The sequence below is a fragment of the Aythya marila genome (genome assembly GCF_965140915.1).
Source record: "Aythya marila genome assembly, chromosome: Z".
Lineage (NCBI taxonomy): Eukaryota > Metazoa > Chordata > Aves > Anseriformes > Anatidae > Aythya > Aythya marila.
This window is the reverse complement of record NC_139080.1, coordinates 50753603-50778345: the sequence shown is the minus strand read 5'-3', so window position 1 is coordinate 50778345 and position 24743 is coordinate 50753603. Positions and strand designations below refer to the sequence as shown.

The 24743-nt window shown below is 38.7% G+C and overlaps 1 protein-coding gene across 4 annotated transcripts in view; it reads right to left on the bottom strand.

The window, feature by feature from the left end:
- Positions 1–24743, bottom strand: part of FBN2 (fibrillin 2) — a 202977-nt gene that overhangs the window by 158754 nt on the left and 19480 nt on the right. For all 4 annotated transcript variants that reach the window (XM_082783017.1, XM_082783018.1, XM_082783020.1 and 1 more), the window contains exon 6: positions 1239–1436. In XM_082783017.1, the coding sequence (XP_082639143.1) occupies positions 1239–1436 (198 nt within the window). The remainder of the gene's footprint in view (positions 1–1238; positions 1437–24743) is intronic.

Sequence of the window (24743 nt, the reverse complement as noted above, 5' to 3'; positions counted from 1 at the left end):
TATCTCAGCTATACCACAGAAATCTACATATGCATGTAATGCCTGCAGTATCACAGATGTGCTTTCTCACACAGGTTTTTTAAGACATAACATATGGATATACAGAGGCAGACCAGTACACAGACACTTATTGAAATGAGAAAACAAAAAAAAATGTGTCATCCAAAATTATTTGAACCACTGCTGGTTTATTCCCAGACTGAGTAGGGGCTGATTGATTAAACAGGATTTTGTTCTCTTCATTACTTTATTTCTTTATATGAGTTATAATCAGAACTCAGAGAAACCATGTTGATTTACAACATGATATTTCAGCCCTAATGCTAAACTTACTCTGAGCTGTTAATAGACAAAACATTCATAAAAATATCCTGAGGCCTGACAACTGAATCAAGAAACTTATTGCTGGTGTCTTAGGTCCAAATTATACAAAATGGAAATTGATTCTGGTTTCTGCCTGGCTTCCATTGTTCCTTGGAAAGGTTCTAAGACAATTAAATCTATCAACAGACCATGTGCACCAAACTATAACAGAAAAATATTCACTTCAGAAGATCTACTATCCTTTGTTACTGCATTCTTTACACAGTTTGTTCGAAAATGTAACTAAACAGCAAAACAGGTACCTCTTTCAGGTACCTATCTTTCAAGTTTGCCCATTCTTAGACTGCATTTTATGAACCTAGAAATAGAGTACTGCAGCCTTTCCTTACTAGTACTAGAGACCCTCCCTATCTTTCCTTTAGGCACCACATATAATTCCACACAGAGTTATCCAATAGGAGGTTCACCATGTGTTTTATATAAATACTGAGATTAAAAAATGTCTATATAATAACTGCCAATCCCTTTCAAAAAGGAAACTACTCAATAGCAAGAAACAGTCAATTTTTCAGAAGAATGAATGACATACATATTAGTTAAGGGCCAGAACAACACATTCCTGTTACCTAATTGGTGCACTACTGCAGTAGCTGATGGTTGTGCTCAACAGACATTCTGACCTTTTCATGCTCTATATTTACAGCTTCTTGATTGGCACTCATTTTTTCCAGGCATTTGAGATTTGTTCTATAAGTACACTAGCTAAACTCTGGAAGCTGTGAAGCTATCAGAATTTTATCAAAATTGAGGTACAGAACACACAGGGAAAACTGTGATCTTGTTTTAAATGGATGCAATGCATTCCATATGAATATAGTCATACAGTCATGCACAATTTAAACCAGAAGACTTACCTTGACATGCTCCAGTGCGAATATTAGGGATGAAACCACGACGACACGGCTGAGGTTGGGCAGGGCACATTTCACAGGGGTGACCCCATGCACGCCCAATGGTTGCACAACAGAGGGTTTTCGTGCAAACGATTCCAGTTAGCTGGCCCTGACACATCTGGTTGTTAACTTGTGTGAAACATGGGCCTGTTCTGTAATCTGGAAAAGAGGAAAGATCACTGTATTATTATTAGACTCAATATTAGAAATATTAGACTCAATAAAACAGGAATCTGTTTTTAATCCATTAGACACCTGTACTAAGAAAATGGTAGGAGGACTCAGCAATTTAAGTTATTTTAATGCTTACAAAAGTAGCACAACACTTTCCACTGAATGTAATTATTTTTGCAAGATTATCTTATCTTTCAATTCTTTTCCTTCTCACAGATGCAAGTAATGAAAGGTAGCTAGACCCCAAAACTGACCAGTGCATTGACAATGTATCCAGTAAAATCAATAAAAAAGAGTCTTAAAAACAAACACACAAATGAACAAATGAACCAGAGAGCAGATAAAGCAATTAAGGACTGGGAACTGTATATCTTGTTCCTAAGAAAATTCATGATGATTCATGGGAAGGAGATCCAGAACACAAAAGCCACACATTTGTTCACTCCACTTTGATCAGAGCCATGCCTGATACTTTCCACAGAATCCACATTCCTGCTGGAATACTTAGTGCAAAGTAGTGCTACCTACGGAGGACTAATTGGTACACCATTATTTATTTTCAGAGGAGTAACATGAGCCATATGCTCATGTTACATGTGCTGTGTATGTGTTATATTCGGTGCACTTAATACAGCATACAAACTATATGAAAATATATTCCTAGTTGAATTCCCATAAATGGTTAACTTATTAGGGTTCAACCTGTAAAAAGAAAGATTTCTTGACCTTATGAGGCAAGGCAAACGGGGAACAACAATTAGTTCAAATTCCCTAGGAACAAATGAGAAACAGATGGTTGCTCTGCGCCAGATTTCATATCCTTATGGAAACTTTAAGAGGTGGGGCAGGGGGAAAGAAGAAAGTGCAAAGCTTCCACTCAGACTCAGTCACGTGAATAAAGGCATAACAGTGGGGTTGCGGCTGTTCTTATTGTTATCCTGTCCTATTCGCCTATTTTTTTCCTCCTGAAAATAGATTGCAGTGTGTTAATGTGTAAATCACTTAGACCTTCTGCCTTTCACTAGTTTGTAACTGGGCTTACAAGCAAGCTACAAATAGGACAATTGACGCCTTCTAGAATTTGATACTTTTACCCTGAAGAATAAAAATCAAGGCTTTGACATCTTTACAACAGGAAAAAATGGTCTTCCCAAATGGCTTAATTCCCAAATGAAATGGTCTTCCCAAATGTCCCATTCTCTGGGGACAGCAACAGGACAGGAGGGAACAGCATGGAGCTGGGACAGGGGAGGGTCAGGATGGGGTTTAGAGAAAGGTTCTGCACCCAGAGGGTGGTCAGGCACTGGGACAGGCTCCCCAGTGGTCACAGCACTGAGCCTGCCGGAGTTCAAGAAGCGTTTGGACAACACTCTTAGACATATGGTCTGATTTTTTGGGTGGTCCTGTGCAAACCCAGGTGTTGAACTCAGTGATCGCTGTGGGTCGCTTGTAACTCAGGAGATTCTATGATTCTGTGATTCTAGCTCAAAGAAAAATAAATGATCTTTTCCCTGTCTTTGAAAAAGCTCATTCAGATATGCATTTGGGAAATACTTCTGCATACAGCTTTTTCAATGCGTTTGAAGCTAATTTCAACAGGACTCTTCACATAAACAAAGTTATGCATGCATGTAAATATAAATAAGAAAAATGCCTAACAAAACAAGGAGATTAAAAGATCTTAAATACTCTGTAAAGAACGTTAATTTAATGTTTCTTGACTTTCATTGATATATTGTCTTCAGAGTTATGCATTTGAGCTACCCCTGTGTCCATCAAGCCACCAAAATAGTACTTTAAATAAAATATTGCATAAGTAAATATCATAAAATATTACAGAAAGAAAATCCTATCCATTAAAAAGATTTTCAGTGATCTTTCATCCAACATACTGGAAGACAAGCAGCTTCTCAATAGCCTCAGTTTAATTAACTCCAACATCCTGCTAAATCAGAGATAGCTGAACTTCTGACATGAAATACAAACACTGATGTCTGATAGCAGAAGACAGACATCTGCCATCTTCAGCTTGAATTTCATCAAGCAATATATGTGAATGACAAATATTTGAAATACAAATTCCATCTATCAAACATTTAATTCTACAAACTCATTGTAATCTTGGCTGGAATTCAATTTAGGAGTAAGTGTAAGAAAAAGACTCCATCACAGATTATGACTGTATAGCTGTTTCATATAAAGTTTACTCAGGTATCACAAAAATTGAGGGAAATATGTGATAGACCACATTTAACCTGCAAATCATCAGCAAAGGTCAGTCTACAATCAGAAGAAAAACAGAACTGTTCAGAATTTAAGAACTGAAATAAATTGAATTAAATCCTAGCCCTGGTGAAAGCAAATGGGAATTTGGCTATTGAATTCAATGACAACACTATTTCATTCTTGGAAAACAAACATTACTGTGCTCTTTAGCAATTGGCTGTATGATAATTTATTGCCTAATATCATCTGTAAAAGCATTCCCTGTATCACACAGAGAAAGTAATGAGCTTTATATGCACAGAAAAAGCTTTTACCACTAAGTGTTCAATGAGCAGACTCCCGTTCTAATGTCAAATAAGTTATATACGCTACTAATATGGTAGTAATACAAATGCTTAACATATTTCAGTCATTTCATTTTCTCATTAATGACTGAAATACAAGTAACAGGCAGATTCTGGGAAAGTTCATGGTCTACTCTAAGTATTGAGAGCTGACTGTTGGTCTGTAACTTGCACATTGCAGAATTTTTGCCCAATAGATGACTACAGTCAGATCAGTCAGAAAGATTGAATCTTTCCTGAAAATTCAGATTGATTTTAGACTCCTCAAGAGTAAGATTTTCAAAAATGTGAAGCTGAAAAAGACTAAAGAGATGTCTGTAAACCTGGAAAAACCATTTACAAGCCACTAGCATAAAATTAAGGGTTTATAATAAAACATAATTATCAAAAGTAAGGTGCCCAGTAGTGCAAGGGACTGCCCAAGTGTGTAGGAAGCATATACTCTGTAAACCTACATATATGTGCCAAACTGTGCCTTAATAAACAGAGAATGCATAAATCCTAATGTTCAAGTTGTATAACCAAGCAAGTTCTATCAGTGTAAATCTGCAGGATGGCATCTAAAAATCTGACTACTAACTTTAGAAGAACAAATGAAACTGTCATTGAACTTCCAAGTAGTTTTACACGTGAAAATAAATTCAACCCAAAATAGTGAGATCCCAAATGATATTTCAAGATAATGACATACAGACAACAGATCCTGAGCTCCTAAGTGAATATGTGGCTTATGTGACATCAGGTACAAAAGCAGTAATCCAGAAGCACACCCATTACGAGACAGAAACTGGGAAAGAACACAATAAGTAATCAATAGTAGTTCTTTGCACAGATATGGCAGCTGCATTTCAAAAGGGGTGCTGGAAAACTAGAAATACTATGCAAAGAGTCAGAATAATGTCACATAGTATATTTTTATTTAAGTGAAATAAATATATTAAGATTAGGTGCGAGTCTGACGATAATTTTTAGTTTCAAATGAAGACATGGATTTGATTCACTATTTACTGTGTGATATTCTGTGGTCATTTTTAAACAATCAGACTAGATTTTTTTAATGGTTCATCTGACCTTAAAATCCCTGAGTTTATGAATCAATCATCTTTTCCATATTGTTTTTCTTGTCTTATTATTTGGCATTTCTTCATTTGCTCCTTCCCCAGCATTGCTGCTGGAATAATTTTGCCAGAAAGAACATATGTTAGAACATATGTTACAAATCATTTGTTGCTTAGAAAGGGTAACTGCCTTGGTGAAAGAAAGCGATTTTCAGCACATATGTGTTACGCATTTTTTTAACCTCAGAAAACTGTATTTGTTATGCACCATGACTTGAAGAATGACAACCCTTATCAACAATCAAAACTGTTAATATCATTAAATTTAATAAGAAGCACTTTTTCTTGGCATCAATATATTAAAAAAAAATAATTAGAAAAAAAAATCAAAGCAACTGAAAACAACATACTGGACTTCTAAATTTCACTGTACTACAGCACATCTAGTCTCTCGTAGAAATGTGTATTCTGTATTCACACAGACTACATGGGGCAGTTCAACTATCAGGGTTCTTGAGATCTTTTTCATTAGCTTCTTCTGGGAAAAAAAAAAAAAAAAAAAAAAAAAAAAAAAAGTTAATTCTAACTCTAGTTGTAATTTTTAAAAACCTATTTGACAGAGAGACTCCTACAGGAATTAGAAATATAGGAATCCAAGTGTTGGATATGGTCCAATAGTAATCTACTTTGGTTTTCTTCCTGTACCTCTGGCCAGAACCAGATGATTCAGGTGAAGGTGTAAAAAACCTAACGTAAATTGACATGGGATAATCTGCCTACCACATTAAGTTTCCTCCTGGTGCCTAACACCCACTAACTGAAGACTTGAAACACAGCATTTAACACCTACTATTTGTTGTCATTTACAATAAAAAGTTAAAATATTTTGACAAACATATAGGAATTATATTTCTATATGAATTTTGTCATGCTTTTAGCCTCCACAATTTCACATCGTGTTAACTAAAAACTGCTGCCCATGAATTTCTTATGTCTTCTCAGATAACTAAAAGTAAAAAAAGTGACAGAGGGAAAAAGGAAAGGAAAAAGGTATCCAGACATGCTGGAATGTGTGTTGCAAGTTATCTGGAAGAATATGAAAACATTAAGTTTCTTTTCACAGACTGAGATGTTAACTTGAAGCTCCAAAGACCAAAAGATTGTTTACGTGTAAAGCCCAACAGTACTACTGCAGGTGCAGTCAGTTTCTTGCACCTACATAAAGCCCTCCAGAAGGCTGAAAGGACATAGTCTGCAGTATTGGAGCTATATATTATGATAAATCCTGTATTTCATGTCTGAGTGCTAGAAAAATTAGCAGAAAGGAATTGTGAAGTCTCTTTATTTTTATTTAATCAGAACTTCATATAATCGTAACTAGATACGGAAGAATTTTTAACTATAATCTACTTGGAATATTGATACTTCTATGACTAAAAGTACAATACTGGAAACATTAAGCTGTTGATCAGTCTGAATCACAAGAGAAGTGAGTAAAAGATTTGTTATGACGTGTCCCACCCCCATTAATTAAAGAACAAATCCTAGTATCTGGGAAACCTGTTTCACTTCCTCTTAAAGCAATTTTGCCCATCATAAGGACTTTACACTCTTTCACAGGTATGATTTAGCAAATATTAATGAAGAGATCTGAAAATAAATCATCTCAGCCTCCACCACCTCACTTGAAGGCTCAAATATAGTAAGCAGCTTATTATTATTACTGATGCCTCAAAACTCCATTTCATACACCAGCATTGTTAGACAAACAACCTAATGCACAGAAATCTAGAACCCAAATGCTGGAAAGTAGTATCTGCCACTCATAGTTCCACTACCTGGAACTTTATTCTGTTCAAACAGGAAAAATAGCACAGTGGATGTAAGTCCAAAGAATTTTGAGGAGGACATATTAAGTCTACGCTGACAAAGATCTGAAGTCAGTTTTCACCCTGCCAGAGGATGCTCCAACACAAAAGATGCTGAAGGTGCAACTGTCTCTATTGCACCTGTGTTAGGATGCTGTGGCTGATTTCCCCATAAATTCCATGTGATTTTTCAAATAAATATTTTTTTTGAAGCGATGATAATTAAAGGTTTTGATAATTAAAAATATACTTGAGGTTTATCTTCTTCCAGTATCAAATAAGACAATGTGCAACCCTACTGTGATGTCAGAAAGATCGGCAGAGCAATGTACATCCCATTGTCTCACTCAACCTGCATAAATGACAGTGTTGTCCAGATCCTTGTGCTTCTTAAAAATGGGAGATCAGGACTTTTTCCTTGATTAAATTTTCATCTGAGTATGAAATGGTTGATAATACTCACAGTTGTACTTGTGTTCAGACCACAAATCTGAAATGTATGTATATGCAAATATTATCCTTCTTGTTCAGCTCCACCATCTGCAGTTCATAACTCACAGTATGAAAAAAGACATTTAAACATTACAAAGGTACATATGTTTGTTTTATTAAAGATTATCTAAAATTGATTTTCCTTCAATATTTTAATCATCCTAATATGGAAAATTGATCTTCAGTAATGCTTAGCTGCCAACACCAAGGGTTCACCATAAGGGAGATTTCAAAGGTAACAAGAAGTTAGATGAATTGTTCTGATTCAGACTTGATATAAATAAAAAGCATTTTTTTCAAAGGTGACATCCAACAAGTTGCAGAAAAAAAAAAATGTTGGCTGAAAATGAGAGCTAGTCTCTTGGAAAATGAAAGAGGCTTGGCAAAGCTATTAATTTCTCTTGGAAAAAATAGTCTATGGGCAGTACAGCTATTGAGGCTAAGAAGTTCGCATAAACTTAAGCCTGAATAGTAAAGTCTGAGCCACCTCCTTCCCATTTTTTTAAAGAAGAAAATCTGTATGTCAAGTCCATAATTAAGTTTATGATTTGCATAAATAATGAACACCGAAGTCTTTTAAAAATTTAAATTATGGATAACTCAAAGAAGTTGAGACAAATCCACAGATGGCTCATTAGTGTATGAGACTAGGATTTCTATAACATTTATTTTGATATATAGAAATTAAGAAAAATTGTTTAGTTCAAAAAGTTTTTTAATATTTACATTAAGTGTATTATGAAGGATTTAACATTTTCCTAGAGTTGACAGCTTTCATTTTCAGGTTGAATTCTTGCTACTATTCTAATGGTCCCTCCTCATGACCATTTCTGACCAAGTCCTGTGATGCAGTCCTTTCCATCACCTAAACTCCTGTGACTGATTAGGCAACTTAATATACACATGGCAATTAAAAAGAGAGTGAAGGGCTGATCTAAATGAAAGAGAGAAAGAGAGAAAGAAAGAGAGAAAGAAAGAGAGAAAGAAAGAGAGAAAGAAAGAGAGAAAGAGAGAAAGAGAGAAAGAGAGAAAGAGAGAAAGAGAGAAAGAGAGAGAGAAAGAAAGAAAGAAAGAAAGAAAGAAAGAAAGAAAGAAAGAAAGAAAGAAAGAAAGAAAGAAAGAAAGAAAGAAAGAAAGAAAGAGAGAGAGAAAGAAAGAAAGAAGGAAAGAAAGAAGGAAGGAAGGAAGGAAGGAAGGAAGGAAGGAAGGAAGGAAGGAAGGAAGGAAGGAAGGAAGGAAGGAAGCATGTTTAAAGCAGCAGTCTATGTCGGCTTTGTAGTTTTTAGCAAAATTCCAGTTTCCACCAGTGCTGCTGTCATGTCCATTCTAAGCACATTCTCATTTTCCTCATGCTGGAACAGAGAAAGCAACTCTTTTCCAAAAACAACATTCCAGGGTTTGCACACCCCTTTTAATATAATTGATATTATGTCAGCTTTAAGTAGACAAAAGATAGAAGAAGTTTTGTAGTATTATCTGCAGATCTTAAAACTTTTTTTTTTTTTTAATTAAAAATAATTCATTTTACACACCTAAACACATTGGAAAGGACAGTAAAGTACTAGATAGTCAACAATACTTCTGAAATAAAGGACAATTTTCTGTAATTAATATGAACATCAAGGAAAATGATTCTAACATTTTAAGATATTAAATATATATATATTTTTTTAAGTACACACAGACAAGAAGCAGAGAACAGAAACACAAAGAAAGAAAGAAAGAATCACAAAAATATTTCACTTCTGTAAGCAACAAAACTCCATAAATAGTAAAATAATACTGGGAAAACTCATTGGAAGAAACTCTTGCCACTTTCAACTGCATTATTGTGCACTGACTGCTACAAAATTTGAAGTGTAGAATAAAAGCTGGGAAATAAGTATCCCTAGATCTTGGTTCCAGCACAAACTCCAATTTTAGTTTGTTTGAAGCTTCTTGCAGATATATGCATTTCATTATAGTTCCACAAGCCCTGCGACTACACAAAGTTTGCATTCTAATTTGGATATCGGAGTCTTGTGAAATAGCTCCACAAGCAAATACACATGCTGACACACAAGGAAGTATCATCAGTTACTAGATGAACTTAAAGGCCGAATTACCTCTGTGCAAAGTGTGCATCTAAATGAGACATCACAATAATAGTATTTTTTTTACAAGTTTCTGCAGTTTGTACTTACTACCCCAGTATTATTATCTTGTTATTTCTTAACTATGCTGAGATGTCCATGAAATTCAAAGTGAAGCAACTTTGTGTATCTTGCCACCTACCACTCTCTCCTCTTTCATTTTTACAGAAATGCCAGTGAATAACATTTTGGTCCACAACCCAGGCTCCTCCAGAACTACCACATGGCAAATTATACACTTGCCCCCAAAGCCACAACCCCCTTCCTTCTAATTTTTAATAGAAGGGAAAACAGAGGCTTTCCTCTCTACCATACAACCTAGGTATGACCAACAAATACTCAAAGACCGGAGTGAAGCGCCTCTGCAAAAGAACTGCAACAAAGCCTGCATCTCCTCTGTTTGTCTCAACATTACAGCCTTTCTAAAGAAATCTCCACAGCAAAGACAATACATCCCTAGGCCAAACTGATTTCCACCTTTAAGATCATTTCTTTTCTACAAGGAAAATAAAATGTCTTTCACCATATACAGGCAAAATCCTGTGTCAGTTTTGGTAGTTCAGTAAGAAAAAACCCTCACTGGGAGAGCATGCAGTACTTGTAGGTATTGTAGGGATGACATGGGAGTGCAGAAAGATTTTCTCTTATAGCCTGACAGCTGGATGTCTGGTTTTCAATGAGACCAAGGAATCTGTTTACTCCCTTTGAAGCTCTGTACCCTGTACAAAACAGATTTTATTCAGACTATTCAGATTTCATTCAGATTATTCAGATTTCATGGACAAGCCAAGCTTTGCTCATATGATGGAAATATATATTAATCATTAAACCTGGGCTCTGGAAATCTGGACAAATGCACATTATATCCGTGAATTCCTTCATAACCCATCAAATAAATAAGTAACCCAACAAATAAGAAGGCAATGCCTTGCCATGTGGCTGCAAAGAAAATAAGCTATGTTTCTGGACCATAATGTTAGAACTTCAATTACATCTTCCACAGTTATTTTTTTTTTTTTTTCTGTCATACTCTGCTTTCCCCCCATAATTAGTGCTGTTCAGTACAGTTAAAACGCCGAGAAACAGAAATCCTTGTCAGCAAAGACGAAATTTTAAGATTCAGGTCTACAGGTGTGATAAACTTTTAATAGCAGTAAAGAATAGTGCAAAAAGCACAGAGTAAACTCCCCCACCCCACCATCCCAACCCTCTCTGGAGTTCTGCATCATTATTCACGCCAGTAATCATTCCCACTAATGAAATTGAGCCAGTTTATACTGGTTAAGACTACCCACATGGAGAAGAATTGGAGAAAAGGTCTCACAGCAAATGCTTAATTATTCTCAGAAACTCTGATCTCATCCTGGTATATTGGGACATTTTTCAGTTAGCCAAGTGTTAAAGAGCAGTCAGGACAATTTAAAGGTGCAAATGTATATTTTTCAGTAGCTGCAAAACTGAAAAGCAGCTAAACACAACTTAAACTTTTGTGGTAGCTGGAGATGGGATCTTTTTTTTTTTTTTTTTTTCCCCCCCAACCCTTTGGCAATCTGCGTACTACTCTAGCAGGTCAAAAATAAGAAGGAAGACATAAAAGGAGATGGTGTTTACATGTTAGACCCCAGTTGGCCACAACCCAGAAGCAGAAGGAAGCTGGGCACCACTGTGCACAGTTGAGTCTGCTGAAATCAAGAAAAAGTGGATGACCTGCAGCCCTGTGTTCTTTCCCATTAACTGTAATTCTTCCCAGTAGCCATTTTAAGAAAGTGTTCATATCCAAAACAAAATGAGAAATATATTTAATAAGCAACTTCTGGGTAAATTAAGAAAAACACGCAAAAAGGGTTAGCAGATCAAAAATACTACAGAAACCACAGACATGTGGCTGATTTTTTTTGTTAATTTAATTAAAAAAAAAAAAAAGGAAAAATAACTCTTTCATACATGGCTCTTTAAAAAACTCACATTTAGCATGCAAGAAACACGTACCCAGATGAATGTCTACACTATCCTGATACATACTTTGCTTGAGTTGACAATAAACTAAAAATCCAGCCAGTTACTATTTACTGGAGGTTTCTCTGTGAAATGGCGTAAGTGTGGTTTCCTCTCCTTTGGATTTCTGGGGTTGGTTCAGCAAACAAACAAACAAACAAACAAAAAACAACCTACTACCACAGATTTCTTTAGCTTATACAATATTTTCAGAGGAACACTATAAATTAGGGTATTTTTTAACAATCAGAAACAGGACAGAATTTAATTCAGAACCATCTCTTTATAAAGAAACAACTTGCTGCTGTTTCTCATACATTGACCTTCAACTCTGAAGCAAGATAAACCAGATTTCTTTCAGCACTCTAGTATTTTGAAAACCTGGACCCAACCTGCTGTTGATCTGTTACAGCAAACGCTGTGTCTAACAACAGCTGGTATACTCTTCTCCATATATATATATATATATATATTTTTTTTTTTTTTTTTTTACAGCATTTATAGCTTTTTAGACATTGCATAACCAATGCTAATGAACACACACATGGTTGAAAACTTGAAGTGCATCAAATTTAAAGAACATTAAACTTTCATATTTAATTAATTTTATATTGAATAATAGCTTGAAATTAAACATTTTCTAATACATAATTACTGTGTTGCACTGCACCGTCAAAATCATTAGAACTTTAATTCTACAATCCAATATGCTTTTCACCAGTTACATGAGGCTTACTTTTTGGCTGTTTCAAGCTGAGTAACAGAAACACCTTCTAACCTCCACTTTCCAATTTTTTCTAACCTTTCCAGTTTCACGTTTCAGTTCTTACAGACCAGTGCAGTGCTACAGCATTTAGGTAGCAAAACCGGAAACATCTACGCTCATATCCAAACAGTGGCCCTGGATCTGAACTCTGTTCTTAATCAAAACTCCCAGTAGCTTCTCTGGGATTTCTGCCAGACACAGTGCAGGACTGAACCCAAAAAGTGCATTTTCATTGGCGTCAGTAACGTCCTGGGAATGTACAGAGACAGAAGACAGCAGAAGTGGTGGCTGGGACATGCAAACCAGCCTCACCAAGGGAACAGGTTGAGGGTGGCAGGGGAAGTCTGCATGCAAGGACAGTGATGTCATAGCACAGATGGGAGGACTGCACTCTATGTGTTTTATCTGCACCAGAAGTGGAAAGATTGTGCAAAGTTGATTCATCCTTACATTAGATCTGCCAGATTCTAACAGCTCCTATGTCTCTAACACAAAAGTTGTCAAGCAGTTGTTAGCAGAACAGGTGTAGTAAAAAACAAACAAACAAACAAACAAAAACAGAAGGAGAAAATAAAACAATAAAATTGTTTCTGAATACCTAGCATCTGTCTAACTCCAGCCACAGAAATCCATTACAGGCACAGAGTTTTATGTCCTCCATACTGATCCTCCTGGCTCAACATTTATATTTTTTTACTAAACTCCTTTTTTATTAATGAAAACAAATATGACGTTTATACTGAATGACTATGCCTTTTAAGGCAAAAGTAAACAAAACAAAAGATACAAGCTCCTCCTTTCTTACTTTTCAAACTCAAGAGAAGCCTCAGGGAGGATCTCATCAAAGTTTGTAAGTACCCGGAGGGAGGCTGCAAAGACGACGGAGCCAGTTGCTTTTCAGAGGTGACAAATGCCAGGGCAAGAAGCAACGGGCACAAACTGGAACACAGGAGGCTCCTCTTGAAACATCAGGAAGCATTTCTGTGCCACGTAGAGGATGGAGCACTGTCACAGGTTGATCGGAGAGATTTTTGAGTGAGGGAGCTCCTTGGAGATCTTCAAAAGCCACCTGAATTTGGTCCAGGGCCTATCCAACCTATTCTGAATGTTCCTGCTGAAACACTGGGGTTGGAGTAGATGGCCTGCAAAGGTCCCTGCCAACCTGAACCATTCTGTGACTCTGTGAAGTTTTCATGCAAATACTGTTCAGGTTTTACTGAACAATGCATTTATACTTCAATCTTTTACTGTTGTTCAGCCGTGGAGCCCCAGGTACAATATTTCAAAATACAGAAAAGAATAATAAAGTCCTCTTCTCACTCCTTCTGAACTTACAGGACTTGTGTGTACACTGAACACGCATATGCATACCCAAAGTTAAAAAACACAGTTCATCAATTGCGTTGTATTATGACCTTCTTCATGGGTTTACAGGAGCGTGCCACATCATTCCATGTGACAGCAGTAATATAAAGTATGTAACCACTTATAGAAAAGCATGTAGAAATATAAACAAATACGTATTTATATTAAAATCATAGAATCATAGAATCATAGAATATCCTGAGTTGGAAGGGACCCTTAAGGATCATCAAGTCCAACTCTTGACACCGCACAGGTCTACCCAAAAGTTCAGACCATGTGACTAAGTGCACAGTCCAATCTCTTCTTAAATTCAGACGGGCTCGGTGCAGTGACCACTTCCCTGGGGAGCCTGTTCCAGTGTGCAACCACCCTCTCTGTGAAGAACCCACTCCTGACGTCAAGCCTAAATTTCCCCTGCCTCAGCTTAACCCCGTTCCCGCGGGTCCTGTCACTGGTGTTAATGGAGAAAATACATATAAAATACACTTTTCACTTATATGCATGTATATATGGTTACAAATACTTAACATTGCTAACTGTACAGCAGGTCACTAAATATTTAGTATATTTTCTTGCACTCTCCTGTCTAAGAATTTGGGAGTAATAGTACATAATCACTGTTATTACTAAGTATATAATTTGTTGTGCCTGACAAATCTAGTGGCCTTCTATGACAGGGTTACATCATTGGTAGATAGGGGAAAAGCAACTGATGTCATCTATCTGGACTTGTAAAAGCATTTGACGCTGTCCCCCATGATGTCCTTATCTCTAAATTGGAGAGACATCGATTTGATGGATGGACGGCTTAGTGGGTAAGGAATTGGCTGGATGGTCACACTCAAAGAATTACAGTCAAAATCTCAATGTCCAGGTGGAGATCAGTGATGAGTGGTGTTCTTCAGGGCTCAGTATTGGGACTGGTGCTGTTTAACAGCTTTATTGGTGGGCAGTGGGATCAAGTGCACCCTTTGCAAGTTCGCTGATGACACTGAGATGTGTGGGAAGGGATGACATGCTGGAGAGAAGGGATTTCATCCAGAGGGACCTGGACAGGCTTGAGAAGTGGGCCTGTGCAAACCTCATGAGATTCAATAAGGCCACATGCAAGGTCCTGCATCTGGACCAGGGCAACCCCCAGCACAAATAGAGGCTGGGTGGAAAATGGATTGAGAGCAGCCCTGAGGGAAAGGACCCGGGGGTGTCGGTTGACAAGCTCAATGTGAGCCAGCAATGCATGTCTGCAGCCCAGAAAGCCAGCCCAGAAAGCCACACTTTTGGTCCAGACCAAGTGCTGCACTTGGTCTGGACCAAAAGCAGCAGGGCCAGCAGGGTGAGGGCGGTGATTCTTTCCCGCTGTTCTGCTCTTGTGACTCCACCTGGAGCACTGTGTTCAGATCTGAGGCCCCCAGCACAAGAAGGACATGGAAATGTTAAAATGAGCCTGGAGAAGGACCATGAAGATGATCAAAGGGCTGAAGCATCTCTATTACGAAGACAGGCTGGGCTGAGAGAGTTGGGGCATGGGGAAGAGAAGGTTCTGAGCAGACCTTATAGTGGCCTTCCAGTACCTAAAGGGAGAGCATGGGAAAGCTGGAGAGGGATTCTTTATCAGGGAGCATGGTGATAGGGCAAGGGGCAGCAGTTTTAAACTAAAAGAGGGTAGGTTTAAAGTAGATTTTATGAATAAATTCTTTACTCTGAGGGTGGTGAAGCACTACAGCAGTTTGCCCAGAGAAGCTGTGGATGCCCAACCCCTGGAGGTGTTCAAGGACAGGTTGAATGAGGCTTTGAGCAACCTGGTCTGGTGGGAGTGTTCCTGCCCATGGCATGGGGGGTTGGAACTGCATGGGCTTTAGGGTCCCTTCCAACACAAATCTGTCTATGATTCTACTCTGATTCTTAAACCTTAATGCACCTTCTTATAGTGCAGTGTGAGGGAAGGGTGTGTGAAAAACAACACACAGCTATGTTTTTAAAACATACATGAAATCTTACGACTATATGACAATATATATTATAATATATTGCATGCACTAAGAGACATGACTTAGTGATAGGACTCAGTAGGTCAGTTTACTGGTTGGAGTTGACGATCCTGAAGGTCTTTTCTAACCTATATGGTCCTGTGATTCTAATATATGAAAGCTTCTTTTTTTTTTTTTTTTTTTTTATAATACTGTTTCTTCTGCTGCTGTATTTCAGAAAGAGGTATGCATCACTTCAGAAATCATGCTTTTCTAATTCAGAACCTTAGATGTTTCCTTATATGAATAAGTAAGCAGAGTAACTTCAGGCATAGGACTGGCAACAGAGACAGGAGGGAATTCTAAAAACATATGCTATAAACCAATAGAATTACACCTGTGAGGCAAAATATTCTGGTACTAACAGAAAGGAATTTTATTGAAATACAATGACACCAGAAGAAAACTACCTTTTTTTTCTTTAAAAACCACTGCTTAGGAAATACAACAAAAGTTCTGAAGTTAGTAAAGTTTTTGTATTACTAATGTGAAGATCTGTAACTTGAATAGCTTTTATACTGTCATACATTGTAAGATATTCATCAAATTACAGTTTTTGTTGTCTGAGGTATGGTAAAAGAAATGAAGTGAAATCATCCTCTAGGCAGAAAAGACCAAAGAACTTGTTATTCATAGGGCCACACTCAAACTGTGTTTTGGATACTTCATCAAGAGGAAATGAAACAACAGCTTTACTTTTTTTATGATGCTGACCCATCTGTGAATAAGCTGATCTCTCACAAAGTTAAAACAGCATGGTTCAAATTCCCAATACTGGTCTATGACTGATAACAGTTGCTCCGGCAACTGTCAGAAATCACAGGTATCACTTACTAAAACATCATCTTCCACCTTGATCAAAATCTTTTCTGTAGGCAAAATGTAAGGTTATATCAAAGCAACTTAAGTCTCTTTACAATAATAAAACAGTAATTGATGCTTGCTGAAAGTTCTTCCTTTGTCAGGGTTCTGATGGGCTTAGGGAGTTTTAGGGCTCTACAGCAACACAGCATGGCACAGCACAATCTGCACTACAACAGATAAATGAAAGGGTCTGGAGAAGGGGAATGAGAACAGAAACTTTCATTTGTGTTCTACAAAACTGTAACAAAAGTAAAAATTGTGTGTAATCACCTGAAGCTAAGCTTTTTATCAGAAATGAACTTAGTGATAAACATCTTAACACTAAAATGGAGAGGAAACATCTTTTCTTATATGTGCCTGAATTGTCACATTCGCATTCAGCTGTCAAATGTCTACAGAAATTCTTTATCAAATGAAAGGAAGATAAGATCCTAAATTATACTATCTGAGATTCGGTTTTGTGACACTGATCTCCAACTTTCATTCAGTCAGGGTTTCAAGAAGAATTGTTTATCTGGAAAGAGAATATCTTTCAGTTTCAAATGATATTATTTCTGTACTGGAAAATGTCTCCTCTTTTGTTACATTTTATTATTTTCAGATGGTTTTGCTTTAGCTGAGAGGCCTTTCTTAAACTTCCCATTTATTGTAGATACTGCAGATTAAGTTTGCATTATACAAATATTCAGAAGCGATGAAACTTTTTGGGCATCAGGCTGCTTGGTTTGAGGTAGCAGCTACATGATGTCTCAGGTAGTTCAATGTCTACAAAGTCACATTACAGTATGATCTATCACTTAAAACAGTTGAAATGAGGTAAAAAAAATAACAAGGATTCTCCTTTTGTATTCTTCCAGTATTTTTTGCTGCAAGGCACAAAGGCTGAAAAAAATGTTAAAATACTACTCACATCCAACACATAAAGTAGGTTTTAAATTTTAGACATTAAAAAAAAAAAAAAAAGACAAAGACAAAGACAAAAAGACATAGCTCAAGGTTCTGAAGCCATAAAGATTAAATTAAAAATTTAGCTAATATGAAGATCACCTACTGTCAGTCCAAACAAGATGACTGCAGATGCACGGTAACACAGATTCAGGAAATAAGGAATGATACACCCATTCTGATACTACTTTTCAAGTTATATTTCCTTTATAAGGACTATTATTACCCTACTTTTATTTACTTTATATTTAAGATCAGTAACATCTAATCTTACTGACCTCCCTTCTGCTTCTTCTGAAGTTCATCCAAAATCTTTGTTGCACAGCTTTTAACACTTCATTGAGTTGAGCAGCATGTTAAGATTCCAGCCAATACCTTACTACAACTTTTTCAAATGTGCTGATAGACTTTAGAGTGCACAGCACTCCACTGCTGTGAAAGGACAATGTGTTGAAACTTGGCTATGAACTAGCCTTAAGCACTAGTCTTCATTTTCAAGATGCTTTTTTCAATGCCTGTCTGATGCAGATTTTACCCTTTACCTATTCTGTTTTTATTCAGTTCAATTCCTGCCTGTGTTTTCCTTCTACTGTTTTCAACAGCTCATTGCTTCATAACAAATATTTCAACTCCCAATTTAATTATTTCCATTGACTTTTCCTGTGTTGTTCCTTTAGGCTTTTAATCTTTTGAATACTTTGCACATCACTGGCTAATACTTGGCTAATCTAAGGTAGCAATTAAATAGTGAAAAATATTCATATTTAATAATGAAGTGTCATCTAAGAAAATCCTAGCAACAAGTTTCTACAAACTAACCTTCTTAAGAAGACGAAAACGTCACAGATTTCTTCTAGCTTTACTAGACCGTGAATTCAAGTTGTAACTTCATTAGAAACGTATTTACTATTGATAATTAATATTGATAATTAATATTGATAAATTAATATTGCATTTGATTACCTAAATATCAAAAGCAATTAAATCAAATGTAACAAATTCACTAATAGTAATAAATTAAGCTACCTTAGATCTCTGCAAGCACTTTGCTTTCCACTGTATCTAAGGATAGATATGAAATATACAGCTATCTATCATTTCCAAAATTTTAAGTCCTTAAATAAGAAGCTAGAGCAAATAATACCCTACACTCCTTGCATTCAAAACACCCAGAAAATCCAGACCACTATACCTGCACTGGTCTTTCTTGAGGAACTGCAGAGTTAACCAGCCTGAACATTAAGCTACCTAAAAAAGAAAAAAAAAAGAACATCCTCCCAAAGGACTCATGTCAACTTTCTTTCTTGTCAAACATTCATTTTCATCATTTTGATAAAATGGTTGTCAACATGCTTTGTACAACCTTTGCTTGTTTGTTTGGGACATATTCTTTCTCCTTCTCAAATAGTGAACATGACACACAATATTTTTCTTTAACATTTTAAAATAATGATGATTTCTATGACTATATGATTTACTGATAAAATCCTTTTAAGGAACTTTAGCATCAGTATACATATGCAAACTGATTTGTTATTTCTATGTTATTAATTGGTTATATGCTATTATTCCTGTTTCAAAGGTTAGATGACTCAAATATTTTTGAACACCAAAACAAACAAACAAACAAACAAAACACCTTACCAGCTTAAAAAAATTACATTCCTGAAATCAGGAATCACATGCAAGCATACATAAGCCTTGTCAAAGGCTTATTTACAAACATGTACAGGCTTATTTACAAACCTTGTTTGCAAACAAATGTATACAAAAAACACATCAAAAAATTAGGTTTTACTCTAAAGAAAATAACATGTTTCTACTAAAACAAATCTATTGAATTATCCATACATTTTCTATATTGACACAAGGCCACACTAGCTTTATGGCCACACATAAAAATGATGACAAATATTCACTTAGGGCAAAGAGAATCACCTCATGTTGGTGTGGTGAAAGAATGAGAAGGCAGCCTATGATATTTCAGACATAGAAAAAACACTTTAATAGTGTAGCAGAGCAGTCACAGAGCAGTCAACTAATTACATAAATTGAGCAATGCCAAAATAAATGTTCACCAGGCCATTTAGAGTGTGAGAATGTCCTGGTTACAGCAAAACACCGCTGGGGTTCTGGGGACTCTGCAAGTTATGTAAAGAAAACAGGCTCATCTCCACATCATATAGCCTTTAAAATTTGTAAGGCTGAGAAAAATGCCTTTATTTCACTAGAGTAAGAACATTAACTTTTCTCACAGTTGAAACCTGTTTTTATAGAAGAACTCAGATAACTGATTACCTAGGAGCTATCATGTGATTATAACTGAAATAACAAAGCTTACCTCCCACCTCTTCAAAGACTGATTTTACATACAAACGTATGTCAAATCATGCACACAACACTGTTGCATTAGTAGTTATGACACAATCAGAAATTGAATGCATGACAAACAACTCACAATACCAATGCTTAACATGGTTGGAATGATATAGAATCACAGAATCACAGAATTTCTAGGTTGGAAGAGACCTCAAGATCATCGAGTCCAACCTCTGACTCCTAACACTAACAGTCCTCCACTAAACCATATCCCTAAGCTCTATATCTAAATGTCTTTTAAAGACCTCCAGGGATCGTGACTCCACCACTTCCCTGGGTTCCAATGTCTAACAACCCTTTCGGTAAAGAAGTTCTTCCTAACATCCAACCTAAAACACTCCTGGCACAACTTTAGCCCATTCCCCCCCATCCTGTCACCAGGCACGTCGGAGAATAGACCAACCCCCACCTCACTACAGCCTCCTTTAAGGTATCTGTAAAGAGCAATAGTCGCGCCTGAGCCTCCTTTTCTCCAGGCTGAACAAGCCCAGCTCCCTCAGCCGCTCCTCGTAGCACTTGTTCTCCAGGCCCCTCACCAGCTTTGTCGCCCTTCTCTGGACTCACTCAAGCACCTCGACATCCTTCTTGTAGTGAGGGGCCCAAAACTGAACACAGTACTCGAGGTCCAGCCTCACCAGAGCTGAGTACAGGGGGACAATCACTTCCCTAGCCCTGCTGACCACACTGCTTCTTATGCAAGCCAGGATGCCGTTGGCCTTCTTGGCCACCTGAGCACACTGCTGGCTCATATTCAGCTGACTATCAACCAGTACTCCCAGGTCCTTCTCCACCAGGCAGCTTTCCAACCATTCCTCTCCCAGCCCGTAGCTCTGTTTGGGGTTCTTGCACCCCAGGTGCAGGACCCGGCACTTGGCCTTGTTGAACTTCATGCAGTTGACCTCAGCCCATCGGTGCAGCCTATCCAGATCCTCCTGCAGAGCCTCCCTACCCTCAAGCAGGTCGACACGCGCACCTAACTTCGTGTCATCTGCAAACTTACTGAGGGTGCACTCAATGCCCTCATCCAGATCATCGATGAAGATATTCAAGAGGACTGGCCCCAGTACTGAGCCCTGGGGAATGCTACTAGTGACCGGTCTCCAACTGGATTTGACTCCATTCACCACAACTTTTTGGGCCCAGCTATCCAGCCAGTTTTTAACCCAACAAAGTGTATGTCAGTCCAAGCCAAGAGCAGACAGTCCCTTGAGGAGAATGCTGTGGGAAATGGTGTCAAAAGCCTTACTGAAGTCAAGGTAGACCACATTCACAGCCCTCCCCTCATCCACCCAGCGTGTCACTTTGTCATAGAAGGAGATCAGGTTCATCAAGCAGGACCTGCCTTTCATAAACCCATGCTGACTGGGCCTGATCGCCTGCTTGCACTGCAAGTGATGCGTGATGACCCTCAAGAGAATCTGCTCCATGAGCTTCCCTGGCACTGAGGTCAAACTGACAGGCCTGTAGTTCCCCGGGTCTGCCCTCCGGCCCTTCTTGTAGATGGGCGTCACGTTTGCTAGCCGCCAGTCAACTGGGACCTCCCCCGATAGCCAGGACTGTTGATAAATGATGGTAAGTGGCTTGGCCAGCTCCTCCACCAGTTCTCTTAGTACCCTTGGGTGGATCCCATCTGGCCCCATCAACTTGCACACATCTAAGTGCCGTAGCAGGTTGCCAACCATTTCTTCGTGGATAGTGAGGGCCACATCCTGCTCCCCATCCCCTTCCGCCAGCTCAGGGTACTGGGTATCCAGAGAACAACCGGTATTGCCGCTAAAGACTGAGGCAAAGAAGGCATTAAGCACCTCCGCCTTTTCCTCATCTCTTGTAACAACGTTTCCCCCCACATCCAGTAAAGGATGGAGATTCTCTTTAGTCCTCCTTTTTGTGTTGATGTATTTATAAAAACATTTTTTGTTGTCTTTGATGGCAGTAGCCAGATCAAAGTCCAGATGAGCTTTGGCCTTTCTCATTTTGTCCCTGCACAGCCTCGTAACATCCTTATCGTCCTCCTCAGTGGCCCGCCCTTTTTTCCAAAGATTATAATCCCTCTTTTTTCTCCTAAACTCAAGCTGCAACTCTCTGTTGAGCCAGGCCGATCTTCTTCCACTCCGGCTCGTCTTTGGGCACGTGGGGACAGACTGTTCCTGCACCATTAAGATTTCCCTCTTGAAGAGTGCCCAACCTTCCTGGACTCCTCAGCCCCTCAGAACCACCTCCCAGGGGACTCTAACAACCAGTGTCCTGAACAGCTCAAAGTCAGCCCTCCAGAAGTCCAATACAGCGGTTTTACTGGTCCCCTTCCTGGCCTTGCCAAGAATAGAGAACTCCACCATTTTGTGGTCACTCTGCCCAAGACAGCTTCTGACCACCACATCTCCCACCAGTCCTTCTCTGTTTGTGAAGAGAAGGTCTAGCAGGGCACCACCCCTGCTAGGCTCACTAACCAGCTGCGTCAGGAAGCTATCTTCCAGGCTCTCCAGAAGCCTCCTAGACTGCTTTCTCTGGGCTGTGCCGTGCTTCCAGGATATGTCAGGGAAGTTTAAGTCCCCCATGAGAACAAGTGCCAACAATTTCACAACTTCTGTCAGCTGCCTGTAGAACTCCTCATCCGTCTCCGCATCCTGGTTCGGCGGTCTATAGCAGACCCCGACCAGGACACTAGCCTTGTTGGCCTTCCTGCTGATCCTAACCCAAAGAGACTCAGCCTTGTCATTCCCAGCCTCGAGTTCCAAAACATCGAAAGATTCTCTAATATCACACCACCACCCTTTCTGTGCTGCCTGTCCCTTTTGAAGAGCTTATAGCCAGTCATTGCAGCACTCCAGTCATGAAAGTCCAAGTGCCACCACGTCTCTGTGATGGCAACCAAGTCGTAGCCTGCCTGCTGCACAATGGTTTCCAGCTCCTCCTGTTTGTTACCCATGCTGCATGCATTGGTGTAGATGTCCTTCAGCTGGGCCATTGCCTTATCCTCTGGCCTTGCCATTGTTCCCCCTGGCACAGCTCTAACAAGCCTTGTTTCAGCCCCATCCTCCATCTTACCTAGTTTAAAGCCCTCTCAATGAGCCCCACCAGCTCTTGGCCCAGGATCCGTTTTCCCCTAAGAGATAGGGACCCGTCTGTGGCCATCAGGCCAGGTGCCGAGTAAAGCGCCCCATGGTCAAAAAAAACAAGATTTCTGTGCTGGCACCAGCCTCTAAGCCATGTGTTTATCAGGTGGGCTTTTCGTGTCCTGTCAGTACCCCTCCCTGCCACCGCAGGGATAGACGAAAACACCACCTGTTTTACGGAACTGTCATGTAAATCTTCAGTGAGACCCATCCTATACTGATGGCATTACAATTCATTTTCAATTTGCTGCAGCAATTATTCTTATTTAATTAAATTTTAATTTCCAAAATAAATGTGAATTTCAATTAAATATTATTTTGGAGAAATACCTGTCTATTTCTTTCTTTTCTTAAAATGTCCACTATAAACCTGTGTTGGCTGAGGAACTTTTTGGTAGCTGCATGGAGTTCATTCTCCTCACTGCAGCCAATAGAGTGCTGCATTTTGGCTTTTTTTCTAAAACAGTGTTGGTAACATACTAGTGTTTTAAGCTATGGTCAAGCAGTACTTGCACAGCATTGCAAATTTCATTCTTTGTTCTTTTCCGTCATCTGGCTTAGGGTGCATGAGAAGCTGGGAGTGGACACAGACAGGACAGCTGACCCCAAGGACCAGAGGGGATGTCCTGCACTGTATGATTTGCTCAAAATAAAGTTTGGGGAAAGAAGGAGAGTACATTTGGACTCATGGCATTGGTCTTCCCGTGTAACTGTTACACATGACAAACTCTGCTTTCCAGGAGATGGAGAACACCTGCCTGCCAATGGGAAGCAGTGAACCAATTCTTCGTATTGCTTTGCTTGCACGTGCTTCATTGTTTCAGCCCTAGAGCTGTCCTTATTTCAGCCATGGAATTTTCTGTTTTTGCCCTTCCTGTTCTCTCCCCTCTTCCACAATGGGGGCAAGCAGGAGAATGGGAGGGGACTGAGCTCCCAGATGGTCCACACAGCACAGGTGCCATCGGGCTTGCTTTAGTCATTTCTGAATCCTAAGGGCACCACCCATGGCACTGGATCTTTGGAGTGGTGGGCTCTGTCCAGATCCAGTATTTGCACTGACTGCTTTTTGTGGATGCTCTTGGCAAGATCAATGACTAAGGATAGGAGGCAAATCTGCTTTTTAATTCACCCGACAGAACTGAGAGTCTTCACATGAAACTCTGAAAAACACTAAAAAAAAACAGTTTCCATACTGTACTCAAAGGACAGTTAAAGCTTTCCATTTAAAGACTTCTTTACAAAACTTGATATTAGTAATAAAAATTATATATCATACGGAAGAGGAGGTGGAACATTTCCAAGAAGGTTATTTATTTCTATGCAAAGACTTCATGTCTGCAATTTACAAACCAGAGGACTAACATAACCCAATGAAGCAGATTAAGTCAGACAGTCAAAAGAAGACATAGGCCCCACAGAACCAAAAGCACGGCTTTATTACCAAGTTTACAGAAATTCATGTATCTTCACATAAAAAAGGAAGAAATTGCAGGATTTCTGTAGCTTCCATGCCCACGCCAATCTGAATTTAAAAAACAAGAGTAAAGAAGCATGCCATATGCCTCCTTTTTTCAACACCTAGACCTTAACTGATGCAGGAATACTGATAAATGCAGCATTGTGGAAGAATCAATGCGACTTTTGTACAAGAAAACTTGAGGCCTGTATACCTAGTGGAGTTATTTAAAGAGTCAGCATGCCTATCAGATGGGAGCATA